At 34.9% G+C, this 18,239-nt stretch overlaps 1 protein-coding gene across 1 annotated transcript; it reads left to right on the forward strand.

Moving 5' to 3' along the window:
- The first annotated feature begins 15,078 nt into the window (after positions 1 to 15,078).
- Positions 15,079 to 15,429, forward strand: LOC124423599. The gene has a single exon (XM_046961498.1). The coding sequence runs from the start codon at positions 15,079 to 15,081 to the stop codon at positions 15,427 to 15,429; it is 351 nt and encodes a 116-aa protein (XP_046817454.1).
- The last annotated feature ends 2,810 nt before the right edge of the window (positions 15,430 to 18,239 follow it).

Genomic DNA, 18,239 nt, shown 5'->3' on the forward strand with positions numbered 1-18,239 from the left:
CGGCAGAGCGCATCGGTAGTCGCCTCATGCACATTCGAGGACTATTGTCGTTGGCCAAGAGTGTGCCATGCAAAGGCTACTTCTTTTGCCTCCTTGTCGGCTGCCCTGATTATATGCTCTCTGAAATTGAGCTTGCTGTCGTGCATTACTCTAAGATACTTTACGGCCGAATTAGTTTGGACCATCGCGTTTCCTATTCTGAAGCTGCGCAAAGTGTTAATGCGCTTCTTCGTAAGTAGCATGATCTCAGTCTTCTGGGATGCTAGGGAGAGCCCGTTTTCTTTCATCCAGGAGATGACTCTACGCATAACCTGGTTGAGCATCAACTGTGCCTCCTCCGTGTCCCTTGCTGTTATGACTACTGCAATATTATCTGCGTATCCAACCATGAAAGCACCTTCAGGCACTGCCTTGCGTAGGATACCGTCGTAGAAAATATTCCAAATACCCGGTCCCTGTCTGGAGGTCTGAGTTACTCCCGATGTCAACTCCAAGCTTCTCGGATCATCGCCTGTATTGTATTCTAGGAAGCGCTCATTCAGTTAGTCTCCGAGCATTCGGCGTAGGTACTCCAGGACACTGAAATTACGTTCGGGTACTTCCATCGCCAAGTCCCATCTGACGAAGTTGACGACATTTCTCACGTCTAAGGTGTCCAGCAGACACAAAGGGCGGGATAGGTGATTCTCGCACTCCGTCATCTTAGCGGCCGTGACAACCTCCAGGACTGCGTGGATGGTAGAGAGACCGTGCCAATCTCTCTCATCGGTTGTGAGGGGGAATAGGATATTAATGTTGTTTTACAAAGTCCTCGCTTCCTGTCGGATTCCTTGCGTGTGAGTCCCTATCATGCGAGTAACGATCTGGTACCTTAATCCCTACGGATTCTGCTCGATATCCAGACACTGCTCCTTCCAGCACCGTCGTTGACTGGCCTTGATAGACCTCTTGAGTGATTTTTTTGGCCGCTTGATTCTCTGCGACTAAGGGAGCGGCGTCGAGGTTGCTTCTCTTCGCTCGTTCTGCTAACCGGCGAAGCCTTAAGCTCTTCTGGCGAAAATCTGCAATCTCTTCCGTCCACCAGTATGCAGGACGCCGCTGCCTAATCATCCTGGCTTATGCAGTTGGCGATAGACTCGCGGAAGCAATTCGATGAGATCTCCAACCATCATCTATGGCTGCGGACAGCCTCTCTCGATCCATTTTTGCGATGTTCTACCGGGGGTTCACGCTGCACTTTTCTCGGCTGGTTTCCTATCGTGTACGTCGAATAGGACGGACTGATGATCGCTCATGGTATAATCTTCGATCACCCGCCAGTCTGCAACTCTTTCCACAAGGTGTTCGTTAGCGAGCTTATGTTGAGCACTGCTGGCTCCATTCTCAACAACATCTCCGCGATTCGTCTTTCTTTTGAGTCCGACCTGGCTTCCCCCCATTCGAGAGCTTTGACATTGAGGTCTCCAGCCACAATGAGGTCCCCTTGCATTTCCTGCAGCGCGCCTGGCAGATCGTCCAGTTTGGACTGGAAGTCGTCTATCCGGTCATTCGTGGTGAGATATACGCTGACATAAGTCATCGAGTTATGTCTTATCCAAACGTAACCGCGTCCAGTTCCTTGATCCGACACATGCATCTGTCGAGGATCTGGGATCTAGATGGCCGTGGTGCCCATTTCGTCGGCGTACCATCCTGCTCTTGCTCTGTCCTGGTTCTGTTCTCTGATTAGTACAATATCAGCTTTATTCTCAAAGCAAAGCTGGATTAGAAAGTTGTGGGCAGTCCTGCTCTTATTGAGGTGACTCTGCAGTACTCTCATCCCTTTTTCTTGTTGTCTGTTGCTGGGGCCTCCTGGAAGGCTTTGATCTTGTTCCTCGTGCAACCGTAGAAATAGCAAAACGTACTGCGATCAAGACCCTTGCACGAAGCTCTATGGTGGCCATAGTCGAGGCAGCGGTAGCATCGCCTCATTTCTGCTCTTCGCCTGACCTTGCAGCAGACGAAGCCGACCAGCACTCGACCGGCTGTCAAATACTTCGCAGTTGCTTTTTCTTCTATTTTGAAGAGGGCCGGGCGTTTCGCGTCCACCAACAGAAGCTCGTTCTGGGGAACGGGGAGTCATCAAGTATCGCCAGGTAAACAGCATAGAGTCCTGGCAAAGCGGATGGGAACAGGTACCAGTGGGTAGATGATCTGCCCGACTCATCAGACGACTAGACAACTGGCTGAACCTGGAAGGGGGAGAGGTCGACTTCTACCTCACCCAAATATTAAGAGGGCATGGCCATTCCTGCTCCTACCTCGAAAAAATTAGGAAGGTAGCAGACGGCAACTACCCCTCTGGGGACTCGACCGACGACGATGCCAACCACTCGTTCATCAGATGTACCCGGCGGAGCGACGAACGACTCGTCTTGGAGTAGGAACTCGGAGACATCTCGCCATACAACATTGTCAAAAATTGCATGAAGGTGTTCAGAGGTCAGGAGCAGTGGAACATGGTGGCCTGGTACGTCAGGGCCATCTTACGCAAAAAGAAGAAGGTGTGGGCGGCCCTTAAACGTGCCTCCAACGTTGCTCCAAGTTCCTGCCACGTAGAACCGAAGGGAGAGTCCCGTTAAGGGACCTGATGCAGTGGCGTCATCTCGTAGTAATGCCACATGTAGGTGCCGGGATGGTTTTACCATACCACTAGTATGGTTATGAGTTAAGTCGGTAGTGCCTATTCCAACGGTGAGCCTGACATTCCAGGGACTTTTTTATCGTAATTTATTACTTTTATTATCGTAATTATCGTTATCTTTATTATTATCGTCATTATTATTATTATTATTATTATCGTTGTTATTATCGTCATTATAGTTATTATCGCTATTTTTATTATTATCCTTTTATCATTATTACTAATATTATTATTATTATTATTATTATTATTTTTACCGATATTATTGTCGCTTTTATCGGTACTATTACAATTACCGTTAATTTTATTATCATTGACGTTATTAATGTCCTTATCTTTTTATTGTTATTACCGTTATTATTGTTATTATTTTTTATTACCGTTATTATCGTTGGTATCGTTATTAACGTTTTTATTATCATTATCATTATTATTATCGTTATTAACGTTATAAACGTTATTAGCGTTATTATCTTTATAATCGTTATTTTGTCATTACCGTTATTATTATTATCATCATAAATATTATTAATATCGCTATTATTATCGCTGACATCCTTACTATTATTATTATCGTTATTATCGCTATGATCTTTATTATCGTTATTATTGTTATTATTGTCATCATCGTTAAGATTATTATTATCGTTATTAATATTGGTATTATCGTTATTACCGTTATTACCGTTATTATTGTCATTAATATTTTGATCGATATTATTATAGTTATTATCGTTACTTTTATTATTATAATTATATTTATTGTTATTATTATAATAATTATAATTATTATTATCGTTATTATTGTTGCTGTTATCGTAGCTATTATTATTATCATTTATATTATCGTTATTATGGTTATTTTCGCTATTATTATTATTATTAGTATTTTACTCTTTAAATTTATTACCGCATATATCGTTATCATCGCTATAATCGTTATTATTTTATTATCGTTATTATCGTTTAATTTCGGTACTGATGAGATTATAGTTATTATTAATATTAAAGCTCTTAATTTCGTTATTAGCGTTATTACCTTTGTTATCGATTTTAACATTATTACTGTTTTTATGCATATCATTGTCGTTGATACGGTTACTATTATTATAATCGTCATTATTTCCGATATTAACGTTATTATCGTTATTATGGTTATTATCCTAATTAAAATTATTATTGTCGTTACTATCGTTATTATTATTATTATTATCATTTTCGTTATTATTCTCGTTATTAACGTTATTACTGCAATTATCGCTATTAACGTTATTATTAATATTATGGTTATTATTGTTGATCTTATGGTTACTATCATTATTATAGTTATTATTTTCGATATTAACGTTATTATTGATACAATCGTTAATATCGTTACTATCGTTATTACCGTTATAATCATCGTTATTATAATTAATAGCGTTATTATTATTATTATCGTTATTATTATCGTTAGTAATGCTATTATCGTTATTGTTGTCATTACCGTTATAATCTTTATTATCTTCATTATTATTATATATGTTATTATAGTTATTTTTCTAATATCTTTCATAACATTATTATTATTATTATTATTATTATTATTATTATTATTATTATTATTATTATTATTGTTATTATTATTATTATTGTTATTATTTTTATTATTGTTATTATTGTTATTTTTGTTATTATTGTTATTATTGTGATTATCGTTATTAATGTTATTATTGTCATTATCTTTATAATCTCTGTTATCTTTATTATCGCTATTTTTATTATTACCATTATTATTTTTAATATTATTATCATTAGTACCGTTATTATCGTTATTTCATGTATAACCGTTATTTTTATTATTACCGTTATTATTATAAACATTATTACTATTATTATTATTGTAATTAATGCCGCTGTTGTCCTTACCGTTGTTATTATCGTGATTATTATTGCTATTTAGTTATTATCGTTATTATCCTTATTATAGATATTATCGTCATTATCGTTATTTTCGTCATTATTATCTTTAATAACGTTTTTTTTATTATTACCGTTATTATTTTCGTTATTATTATTATTGTCGTTAGTATTATTATTTTTATAATTACCGTTATAATAATAATAATAATAATAATAATTATTATTATTATTATTGACTCTGTTACCATTACTATTATTATTATATATATTATTATAGCTATTAACATTATTATCGTTATTATCTTCAATATTGTTATTATCGTTATTTTTATATTTACCGCTGTTGTTATAGTTATTATCGTTATGATCGCTATTATTATTATTATTATTATTATTATTATTATTATTATCGTTATTAACGTTGTTTCCGCTATTATCGTTTGATCGTTATAATTATTAATATCTTTATTGTACTTATTTTTGTTATTACTGATATTATTATTATTATTTTTATTTTTAATATTGTTATTATCGGTATTTCCATTGTTATCGTTATTATCGTTATTATTATTATTACCGTTATTATTATCGTTACTAACATTATTACCGTCATTTCTGATATTATCCTTATTGTGATTATTATCATTTTATCGATATATTTATTATTATCATTATTATTATTATTATTACTACTAATACCTTTAAATCCTTTATTATCGTTATTATCTTCATTATCGTTAATTTTATTATACCGTTATTATTATTATCATTAATATTATTGTTAATGTTATTAGTGTCGCTGTTATCCTTATTATTATTATTTTCGTTATTATTATTGCCATTAAACTTATTATCGATATTATCCCTATTATAGATATTATCGTCATAATCGTTATTTGCGTCATTATTATCTGTAATAACGTTTATTTTTATTATTACCGTTATTATTTTCGTTATTATTGTTATTTTCGTTAATATTATTATTTTTATAATTACCGTTATAATTATAATAATAATAATAATTATTATTATTATTATTGACACTGTTACCATTACTATTATTATTATATATATTATTATAGCTATTAACATTATTATCGTTATTATCGTTATTATCGTTAATATCGCTAATATCGCTATAATAATTTTCATCATCTTTATTATCTTTATTACTATTATTACCTATATTGTTATCGTTATTAACCTTATTATCATTATTATCTTTTATGCCGTTATATTTATTATTATCATTATTAAAATTATCATTATTATTATCATTAATACCGTTATTGTCGTTTTTATCTTTATTATTGTTATTTTTATTATTACCGTTATTATCTTTATTATTATTATTATTATCGTTATTATGGTCGATGTTATCCTTATTATTACTATTATCGTCATTGATAATGCTATTAAAGTTCTTATCGTTAGTATTGCTAATACCGTAATAAACGTTATTATCGTTACTATCCATATGACACTATTTTCGTTTTTATTATTATTACTATTATTATTTTTATCATTATTATTATCGTTACTAATGTTATTATTGTTACTATCATTATTACCGTTTGTAACGTTATTATAGTTTATATCGTAATAATTATTATTATAGATATTATTAATATTAATTTTTATATCATTGTTATGATCGCTATTAATATTTTTTTCGGTATTATCGTTATTTTCGTCATTATCCCGATTTTAACGTTATAATTATTTTTATTATCGTTTTTATCACTATTAATGTTATTATCATTATTATTTCCATTATTAACTTTATTACTGTTATTATCGGTTTAGCGTTATTATTATAATTACCTTTATATTTGTCGCTATTATGGTTATTATGTATCATATCATTATTATTACAATTATGATCGTTATTATCGTTATTATCGTTATTAAGGTTAATAGCGTTATTATCTTTATTATCATCGTTATTATTATAATTATGATTATTTTCATTATTATTTTTAATATCGTTATTTTTATTATTATTATTGTTATTACCGTTGTTATCGTTATTATCGTTATTATCGTTGTTATTTTTATTATTGTTATTGTTATCGTTATTATTGTTATTATCACGATTAATATTATTATTATTATTATTGCTATTGTCGTCATTATCGTTATTGTTGTTATTATAGTTATTATTATTATTATCCTCATTATTATCGTTATTTTTTTTATTATCTTTATTATAGTTATAACTATAATCATCGTCATTATTATCATTATTAACATTATTACCGTTGTGCTAGTGGTTGCGGGGGTAATCCTGATCGATCTACAAGCGATGGAGAGATATTTCGTCCTCCAGCAGAAGCCCTTCTGGTGAAGGAGGAGTCGTTAAGGATCGCCAGGTCTAACAGCATCGAGGCCTGGCAAAGCAGATAGTAACAGGAACCTAGGGGCAGATGGACTGCCCGACTCATCTGTCGACTAGACAACTGGCTGACCCGGGAGGCGGGAGAGGTCGACTTCTAACTTACCCAATCGCCCACCATACATTCTTCAGATGTACCCGATGGAGCGCCGAACGGCTCGCCTTGGAAGAGAACCTCAGGGAAATCTCGCCAGACAACGTTGTCGAGAAAATATTCCGAGGTCAGGAGGAATGGATCAAGCTGGCCTGGTACGTCAGGGCTATCTTACGCAGAAAGAAGGAGATGGTCCACCCGTAGATGCGCCTGTAACGTTACTCCAGGTTCCTGCCACGTAGAACTGAATGAAGTGTCCCGATAAGGGACCTGATGCAGTGACGCCATCTTGAAATAATGCCACATGGCGGTACCGGGATAGATTCACTATGCCACTATGATGGATATGAGTTTAGTCGGTAGTGCCTATTCCAACGGCGAGCCCGAAACTCCAGGTACTTTAATGGGGGACCAAAATGGTGTAGGGATCCTCTGGGGTTCGGGATCCTTGATTTAGTGCGTAAAGTTGGGCATTCTCAGTCCATCCAAAAAACAAAAACGTTATTATTATGGTTATTTAATATTATGGTTATTAACGTTATTTTCGATATTATCATTATTTCTATTATTACCGTTATTATTATTACTATTATTATTATTATTATTATTATTATTATTATTATTATTATTATTAGTATTATTATTATAATTATTATAGTTATTATTATCGCAGTTATCGTTACTATTAATATTAACGTAATATTATCGCTACTAACGTTTTTACCGTTATTATCGTTATTAACCTTACTATTATTATTATCGTTATTATTGTCGCTTTTATTGTTACTTCTATTATTATCGACATCATTTTCATTATTATTTTTTATCGCTGTTATGGTTATTATCGCTTATACTGTAATTATTACTATTAACGATATTATTATTATTATTATTATTAATTTCGCTATTATTGTCCCTATTACCATTATTAGTGTTATTACCGTTATTATCGTCGTTTCGTTAATATCGTTATTAACGTTATAATTATTATTTTAATGTTATTATCCTTATTATTATAATTATCGTTATTATTTCTGCTAATAACGTTATTACCGTTAATATCGATATTAGCGTTATCATCATTACTATCGTTATAATTGTGGCTTTTATGGTTTCTATTCTTATTATCGTTATTATTACCGTTATTATCGTCATATTTAATGTTTTTCTTATTATTTTCGTTATTATTATCGATATTAACATCGTTAATTATCGTTATTATCGTCATTATTGTTATTATAGTTATTATCGTTATAATTATTTTTATCATTATTAACACTATTATTATTATTCTCGTACTTACCTTAATTATCGTTATTAAATTCAATATCGTTATTTTTATATAACCGTTATTTTTATTATCATTATTATTATTATCTTTAACATTATTATTGTGGCTGATATTCTTACTATTATTATTATCGTTATTAATATTGCTATTAATGTTCTCATCGTTAGTATCGCTATTATCGTTATTATCGTTATTATCGTTATTATCCTTATGACACAATTTTCGTTATTATTAATATTATTATTTTATCGTTATTATTATCATTATTAACGAAATTATCTTTATTATCGTTACTACCTTTATTTCCGTTATTATCGTTTAACTACTAACTATTATTATTATCGATATTATTATTATTATTAATATCGCTATTATTGTTGTTATTAATATTAATATATATATTACCGTTATTATCGTCATTTTCGTTATTACCGACTTTAAAGTTATAATTATTTATATTATCGTTATTATCGTTATTATTATTATCGATATTATTTCCGTTATTAATGTTATTATGGTTATTATGGTTATTAAAGTTATTAATATTATTATCGTTATTATTGTCGCTGTTGACGTTACTAATATTATTATAGTTATTATTATCTTTATTAACATTATCTCCGATATTATCTTTAATACCGTTATCATCTTTATTTTCGTTAATTTTAGTATTATTATTATTATGTTTATTATTATAATGATTATCATCAATACTGTTGTTCTCGTTATTATTTTTATTATTGTTATTATTATTTTTACAGCAATTATTATTATTATTATTGTCATCGTTATTATCATCATTATTATTGTTCTTATATTTATTATTATTATTATCGTTATTTTTATCGTTTTATCGTAATTATATTTATTAATATTTTTATTGAAATTAATAACGTTATTATAGTTTTTATTATTTTTAACATTATCATTACCTCTATTATCGTTATTATCGTTATTAATTTTTTTATAGTTATTTAATCGTTAGTATAGTTATTGTCGTTTACATCGTTATTCTGATTATTAACGATTTTATTATTATTATTATTATTACTATCATTATTTTTGTCGCTATTATCGTTATTGAAGTAATTATCGTTATTGTCGTTAGTTTCATTATTATCGTTAGGAACGATATGTTGATTATTATTTTTATTATTATATTATTATTATTATGATTATTATTATTGTTATTATTGTCTGTATTATCGTTATTATAGATATTATCGTTAATATTATCGCTTTTATCGTTATTAGCGTTATTATTCTTTATTATCGTTATAATCGTTATTATCGTTATTAATATTATTATTGTTATTATTATTGTTTTTATCGTTATTATCATCATTTTTATTTTTATCGTTATTATTACTATTATTATATTTTTATTATTATTCTCGTTATTATTGCCGTTACTATCGTTATTGTCGTTAATGTCGCTATTATCGTTATTACCATTTTTTTAATATTATTGCTATTATTATTATCATCATTATTATTATTATTATTATCATTATTATTGTCGCTCGTATCGTTGCTATTATTTCTATCGTAATTATTATATTTATTAAATTGTTTACTGTTATTACCCTTATCATCATTATTATCGTTTTTTTTGTTATTTTTAACGTTCATATCGTTATTATGGTTATTATTTTCCTTATTATCATTATTATCGTTATTTTCATCGTATTTTCGTTATTATCGTTACTATCTTTATTATCGTTTATATCGTTATTTGAATTATTATAGTTATTATTATTATTTTTCTTACCCTCGTTATTATTATTATTATTATTATTATTATTATTATTATTATTATTATTATTAATATTATCATTAATATTGTCGTTGTTATTGTTTATACTATAATTATCATTCTTATTATCAGTATTAAAGTATGTAACGTTATTATCGTTATCATCGTTTTTCTCTTTTTAATTGTAATTTTGAATGTTATCCTTAATATTATTATTATTCTTATTATTTTTATTTAATTTTCGAAGTTATTATCCTTATTATCATTGTTACCGTTATTAACGTTATTTTAAATATTTTGTTATTATTAATTTCTTATTATGATTACTATTATGATTATTATTATTATTGTTTTTATCGCTATTATTTTCGCAGAAAATATTAGTTTCAATACTTCAATCATTTCAATCATTTTCATTGTTATTATTATTATTATCGTTACTATTATCGTTATTAATGTTTTTACCGTTATAAACATTATTATCGTTTTTACCGTTATTGTCGTTATTATCATTACTACCGTTATTATTATCGTTATAATCGATATAACTGTAATTACCATTATTATGGTTATTATCTTTATTTTCGTTATTATAATTATAGTAATATTATCGTTATTATTAAAATTATAAACGTTATTACCGTTATTATCGTTCTTGTCTTTATTATAATTATTATTTCTTTTTATTACTATTATTATTATTGCTATTAATGTCGCTATTGTTGTTACCATTATTATTATCTTCATTATTATCTTTATTATTTTTATTAGCGTTATTTTTGTTATTAACATTATTTTTGTTATTAATTTAGTTATTATTATTATAGTCGATATTATTATCGGTATTATTTTTATTAACGTTATTCACGTTATTTTTATTATTATCGTTATTATTATTACTATTAGTAATATTATTATTATTATTATTATTACTATTATTGTTAATATCTCTATTACCGTTATTATACCCCCTGTGGGTAGGGGGAAGTAGAATACTCCCACATTACTCCCTGCTTGTCGTAGGGCGCGACTAAAAGGGACTGTGTGAATGGGATGTGAATGTTCTTGTACGGCTATTCCTATCTTTGTTCTTCTTTTATATCTTTTTCTATTCTTTCTCTCACTCTCAAGTTTCCTTTAGTTCTTTTCCTTTCCTTTGGGGAGCTTGCCTCCCAATAATTATATTTCTTATGATGGATAGTACAGAAAAAGGTAAAAGCGGGCGTGAGAGGTACACCCACGCCACGGCGGTGTCAGGTGGTGTTAGGGCAGGCTACCCGCCAGAGTCATCCAGCAACTGCTAGGAGCTTGGGGTAGGCAACCTGGCCCCAGCTCTGGATATTGCATCAAGAAGAGCACCACAGGTATGCGACCTGGCCTGCGGTGTGTCTATAGCGCCAGGAAGGGTAAGATATGAGGAAAGCCACTTGGAGGAGTGGCAATTGGCTGCCAGGGCCGTTGATAGCACGCTGCTCTTCGGCCTGACGTCACCTATCCAGCCTGCGATGAGGACATCACAAGATGGAGAAAGTGAGAAACTCGCGCAAGCGAAAATACTACTCGCCAAAATGAAGGCGGCTATTACTAGACAGCCCAACGTAAACAACGCTATTAAGCAAGGGCTCCCAGAACTGGAGGACATCATAGACAGCCTCGAGTTCATTTATAAATCTCGAAATAAGGTCAATAAGGGAGTGAGGACCTTCGTCCGTGTTTCTCAGAGTCCTTGGGCATGTTCTGTAACTGACGCTGGCACAATAAAGCGAGTAGCCACAAGCCCGCCTCAGTTGGCTGAAGAAAGCCTGAAAAGACCGCAGCAAGAGACGACTACGACCGAAGCCACCACGTGGATGGAGGTAGGGAAGAAGAGAAAAAGAAAGGAAAAACCAGCGAAGAATGTGACGAATCACCCACAGCAGGAGAAGAAGAAGCCGATCAAATCGGACGATAGGCCGAGAAAGGGAACGAGGCCGGACGCGATCCTCCTGAAGCCTGCGCAAGGTAAGTCTTATGCAGACGTAGTCGGAGCCATCCACCAGCGCTTCAAGACCAGCGCCGCAGGGGTAGACGTAAGATCGGTCCGGCAGACCACTGCGCATATCAGGGCCTCATTCGCAGAAACACTGAGGAAAGAATTAGGAGAAGCGAGCAGCATCACGGAACTGGTTCCTAGAGCTACGCTGGAGATACAGGACTGCGATTGCTGCACATCGTTGGTGGAATTCGAAGAGGCCCTAAAAAGGACCCTGCCAGACTACACGGGGAAACTCGAGGTTAAATTAACGAACCCCAACGCGAGACAATAACGCCTTGCCCTCGTCAAGATAGAAGAGGAAGCAGCTGTAAAGCTTTTAAAGGCCGGCCGAGTGCTGGTCGGCTTCGTCAGCTGCAGAGTCAGGCGAAGAACTAAAGTGAGTCGATGCTACCGCTGTCTTGACTATGGTCACTATAGTGCCTTGTGCAAGGGCCCTGATCGCAGTAAGTTATGCTATTTCTGCGGCGGCACGGGGCACAAGATCAAAGACTGTAAGGTCAGCGAGCCTACTTGCTTCTTGTGCCTCAATAGCGTAGGTGAACAAAAGAAGCATCTGGCGGGATCAAGGGTCTGCAAAGCTTTCCAGGTGGCCCATGCAACAGTCGAAAAGAAGAGAAAAGGATGAGAGTACTTCAGGGAAATCTCAACAGGAGCAGGACGGTGCACCACCTTCTAACCCAGCTCTGCTCTGAGAAGCAATCTGATATCGTCCTAATCAGCGAATAGTATCAGGACAGAGTAGGAATAGGATGGTACGCAGACGAATTGGGCACCGCGACCATCTGGATCTCAGATACCCGACAAATACATGTGTCGGATCAAGGATACAAATGCGGTTACGTTTGGGACATAACACGAGACATAACACGACGACTTATATCAGCGTATATCTCACCCCAAACGACCGGATAGACGACTTCCAGAATAAACAGGACGATCTGGAAAACGCGCTGCGGGAAATGCAAGGGGATCTCATTGTGGCTGGAGACTTCAATGCCAAAGCTCTCGAATGGGGGGAGGCCAGGCCGGACTCCAGAGGAAGACGAATCATGGAGTTGGCGTCGAGACTAGAGCTATCAGTACTCAACACAGGCTCGACACCAACCTCCCGTAGGCCTGGTTACAGAGAGACGATCGCGGACGTCTCTCTAGCGAACGAACATCTTGTGGCAAGAGTCGCAGGCTGACGTGTAATAGAGGATTATACCGGGAGCGACCATCAGTACATCCTCATTGATGTACACGATAGGAGGCCAGTCGTGACAATTGAAAAACTCCCCGGTGGCACATTGCAAGAATGGACCGAGAGAGGCTGTCTTCGGTCATTTAAGAAGGATGGAGATCCCTTCAAAATGCATCCGCAAGTCTATCGCCACGAGCACAAGCCAGGATGATTACTGCACCAACTATGCAGCTCATCCAAATGGCTTGCACGATAGCGGTGCCAAAGAAGAGCATGAAACGGCAGAGGCGTCCTGCATACTGGTGGACGAACGAGATCGCAGATCTTCGTAAGAAGTGCTTAAGGCTTCGCCATTTAGGACAACGAGCGAAGAGACTCGACCTCGACGCTGCTTCCCTGGCTGCAGAGTATCAAGCGGCTAAAAAAGGTTTGAAGTGAGCCATCAAGGCCAGTCAACGACGGTGCTGGAAGGAGTTGCGCCTGGAAGTCGATCAGAATCCGTGGGGATTAGGGAATCAGATCGTTACTCGCAAGCTGGGGACTCTAACGCAAGGAATTCCTCAGGACGCGAGGACGTTGGATTACATAGTGCATACTCTATTCCCCTCACAGCCGAAGAGAGAGATTAGCATGGCTGCGCCTGTCATAACCGAGGCGCCACAATTTACGGAAGAAGAGCTACTCAGGGCCGCATCATCTATGCGGAAGAAGAAAGCTCCAGGTCCTGATGGACTTCCAGCAGAATTAATTAAACCCGTCGCGCAGAGTCACCCTGAGCTCTTGCTAAACATGTACAACATGTGCCTCAGGGAGGGCATCTTCCCGCCCCGTGGAAGAAAGCGAGGCTTGTGCTCATCAGCAAGGGCAAGAGTCCAGCAGATGCAGCTTCGTCATACAGGCTTATCTGTATGCTCGATATGGTTGGCAAGCTCCTGGAGAAGCTGTTAAGGCCACGGCTGCTCGCAGCCGTGAATGCAGCGGGGGATCTTGCAGCCCGCCAGTATGCATTTCGATCCGGCCTCTCCACCATCCACGCAGTTTAGGAGGTTGTCACGGCCGCTAAAATGACGGAACGCGGGAATCACCATTCCAGGCCTTTGTGTCTGCTGGCCACCTTAGACGTAAGAAATGCCTTCAACTCCGTCAGGTGGGACTTGGCTATGGAAGCGCTCGAACGTAATTTCAGAGTTCCGGAGTACCTACTCCGAATACTCGTGGATTACCTGAAGGAGCGCTTCCTAGAATACAATACTGGCGATGGTCCATGAAGTTTGGAATTGACATCGGGGGCAGCTCAGGGCTCCATACTAGGACCGGATATCAGGAATACATTCTACGACGATATCCTACGTATAGCAGTCCCTGATGGTGCTTTCTTGATTGGGTACGCAGACGACATAGCAGTTGTCATAACTGCAAGAGACACGGAGGGGGCACAGCTGCTGCTCGACCAGGTCATGCTCAGAGTCATCTCCTGGATGAAAGATCACGGGCTATCCTTAGCAGCCCAGAAAACAGAGATCGTGCTACTAACGAAGAAGCGCATCAACACCTTGCGCAGCTTCACCGTAGGATACGCGACGATCCAGACTAAGCCGTCTGTCAGGTACCTAGGAGTAATGCTCGACTGCAAACTCACTTACGGAGAGCACATACTAAGGGTAGCTGACAAGGCGGCCACGCTCGGCACACTCATGGACAATGTCAACGGTCCCCGGCCGTGCATTAGGTGACTACTCATGCGTGCCGCCGAAACAGTGATGGTGTACGGCGCAGAAATATGGGCCGAGGCGCTGCGAAAGGAGAAATATCGCAAGCGCATAGCCGCGGTACAGAGAAGGGGCGCTCTCCGAATTGCGTGCTCCTACAGCACGGTCTCTGAGCCCGCGGTTCTAGTGGTCGCGGGGGTAATTCCCATAGATTTACTAGCCCAGGAGAGACAATTAATCCACCAGCAGAGGTCCGTTTTGGGTAAGGAGGAGGCATCAAGACACACCAGGTCTACCAGCATCGAGACCTGGCAAAGCAGATGGGAGCAGGAAACTAGGGGAAGATGGACTGCCCGACTCATCAGTCGACTAGAGTACTGAATAAACCGCGAGGCGGGAGAGGTAGATTTCTACCTCACCCAATTCCTGACAGGGCATAGCCTGTTCCGCTCCTACCTCGCAAAGATGAGGAAGGTTGCTGATGGCAACTGCCCCTATGGCGACTCAACCGTTGACAATGCCCACCACACTTTCTTCATATGCGCACGGTGGAGCGCCGAACGATTTGCCTTGAAACAGGAGCTCCTCTAGAAGCTCCTCTAGAAGTTCCTCTAGCATGCAGGGTCCCTGGGTCAGTGCGTCAAGTTTGGCATTCTCAGACCATCAAAAAAGAAAAAAAAATTATCGTTGTTATCTTTATTATTATTATTATCGTTATTAATATCGTCATTATAGTTAGTATCGTAATTATGACTATTACTGTTATTATAATCTTTATATTCATTATTATATTATCGTTACTTTTATTATTATCATTTTCATTATTACTAATTTTATAATTATTGTAATTATTGTCTTTATAATTGTCGCTGTTAACGTTACTATTATCGTTATTTTCGTAATTTTCTTTATTATCGTCTTTATCGATGTTATCGTTATTACAATCGTTGTTAACGTTATTATCGTAATATTTATAATTATCGTCATGTTTATTATTATTAGTAATAATAATATTATTATTATTATTATTATTATCATTATTATTATAATAATTATTATCTTTATTATTGCCGCTGTTATCGTTACTATTGTCATTTTCGTTATTATTATCGTTATTATTATCGTAATAATATTTATTTTCGTTTATATCGATAATTTTATTGTTATCGATATTATGATTATTATTATTAATATCGTTATTACTGTCGTTGTTAACGTTACTATTATTATTATTGTTATTATTATCGCTAATAACATTATTATCGTTATTATCGTTACTATCGTTAATATCGTTTATATTGCCATTATGGATATAAAAATCTTTATTATCGTTATTATCGTTTATATGGTCATTTGTATTATTATCTTTATTACTTACGCTGCTACCGTTACTAATATTAATCTTTTTATTATTAACGCTATTAACATTATTATTGTCATTATCGTTATAATCGTTATTATCGTTATTAACGTTATCACTATTATTATCGTTATTAACGTTATCACTATTATTATCGTTATTATTGTCCCTGTTTTGGTTACAATTATTATTATCATTAATATTTTCGTTATTAACGATATTTTCGTTAGTATCGTTAATATCGTTATTATCTTTATAATCAATATTGTCGCTAATATCGTTATTATCTTTTTATCGTTATTTTTATTATTATCTTTCTTCATCTTCTTTCGATGAGGCCTGCTTGGGACCACGTACCAATTTCAATTCTTCACCCTTAGCTGTTTTCTTTTCCGTTCCCTCCAATGTTCCTTCATCTTCTCACTATGCTGTTCTTTCTGTCCTCCGACCACTTCGCACCAGGTTTCTTCTTAAATCTTCCATGGAATTCATCCTTGTTTAATACCCCTTTTCTAAAAATCTCTCTGTCTATATTATCTTCCTCACTTATATTGGTTCATTCTAAATCTTCCTTTACTTCTTGAATCCATATAGTTGTTGCATTTTTCTCCCAAATGTACATCAGTATCCTTTTTGTTATTCTGGACTCATTCATTCTGTAAATAAGGTCAAAAAATTGCAGTCTTCTTTTCCTTATCGGGTCTTTAATGACTTCTATGTTCCTCTATATTTCATCATTAGATATTATTTTCCATATTTTTGTCGCTTTCACTGGACTGAAAATTTTCCTCATTATTCTCCTTTTTAGTACTTCTAGTTTATCTAGTTTATAATTTAGCACCAAGCAATCATTCGCGTATATGCATTCCGATCTCACTAATGGAGCGTTGGGCCTTATTTTAAGATTTTTAGATAAACACTTTTTGTTGTAAAAATTCTTAGTGATACTATACGCTATTTCCTTCTTGCGTAATATTTTTTCTCCTTCAGATTTTTCTAAACCATTTTCTTGAATTATTTCTCCCAGGTATTTGAATTTCTTTTCTTTTCCCACCGTACCAATATCTAGTTCCATCATGGCTTCGTACCGTAAGGACGTGTTGCCACGTGTTCCGCATTTTGTCGAAATTCTCCAGACCTCGCCGCTTACCAGTGAAAGGTTCATTACCAAATCGTCATTCAAAGTGCAGGGAAGAAAAAGTGATATAAATTAATAGTGGGGATCGTTCAGTTGGTGTATAATCAGTGAGAAATTGTGCTACTTTACTTCGCGGAGGTTATGTTCGCTTTTCCAGAAGTGTATGATATTCATCATCTATGGACGAATGTGATGCCAGCTGGCTATCTCAACTGCAAGACGGAACTGGCTTTGCAACTAGACCCATGCCGCGCTGCTATAAGCTGACGGACTGGACAAAAAAAAATGTAGTGCTAGGAGTGAACATTACTCACTAATCGATTATTTGCACACATGCTCACTCCTAACATTAAAAAAAAAAAAGAAAAAATTAGAAGCGCGAGGAACATACTTAATCCAGGCATGGCTTCACAGTCCTTGACACAGCAGAAAGTAATTAAATTTTCCGTAATCCGAAATTGGATTCTTCAAGCTGCCATACGGAACCGCGATAATAGAGCCATGATGGAGCTCTTCCAAATGACGGAGGGTGCTCTGCATGACCAGACACCTAATAATGAATAATGAATTATTAGATAAATAATTAACAAACAAGATGTTCTATTGGGACATTATTATTAGGGCCAGGTTACTTATGTCCTCCTTCCTTACGTAAGCCCCCTCCTCTAGGCACGTTTACAAAGCCACCTTGAT

The sequence above is a fragment of the Vespa crabro genome, chromosome 4 (assembly GCF_910589235.1).
Source record: "Vespa crabro chromosome 4, iyVesCrab1.2, whole genome shotgun sequence".
Classification (NCBI taxonomy): Eukaryota; Metazoa; Arthropoda; class Insecta; order Hymenoptera; family Vespidae; genus Vespa; species Vespa crabro.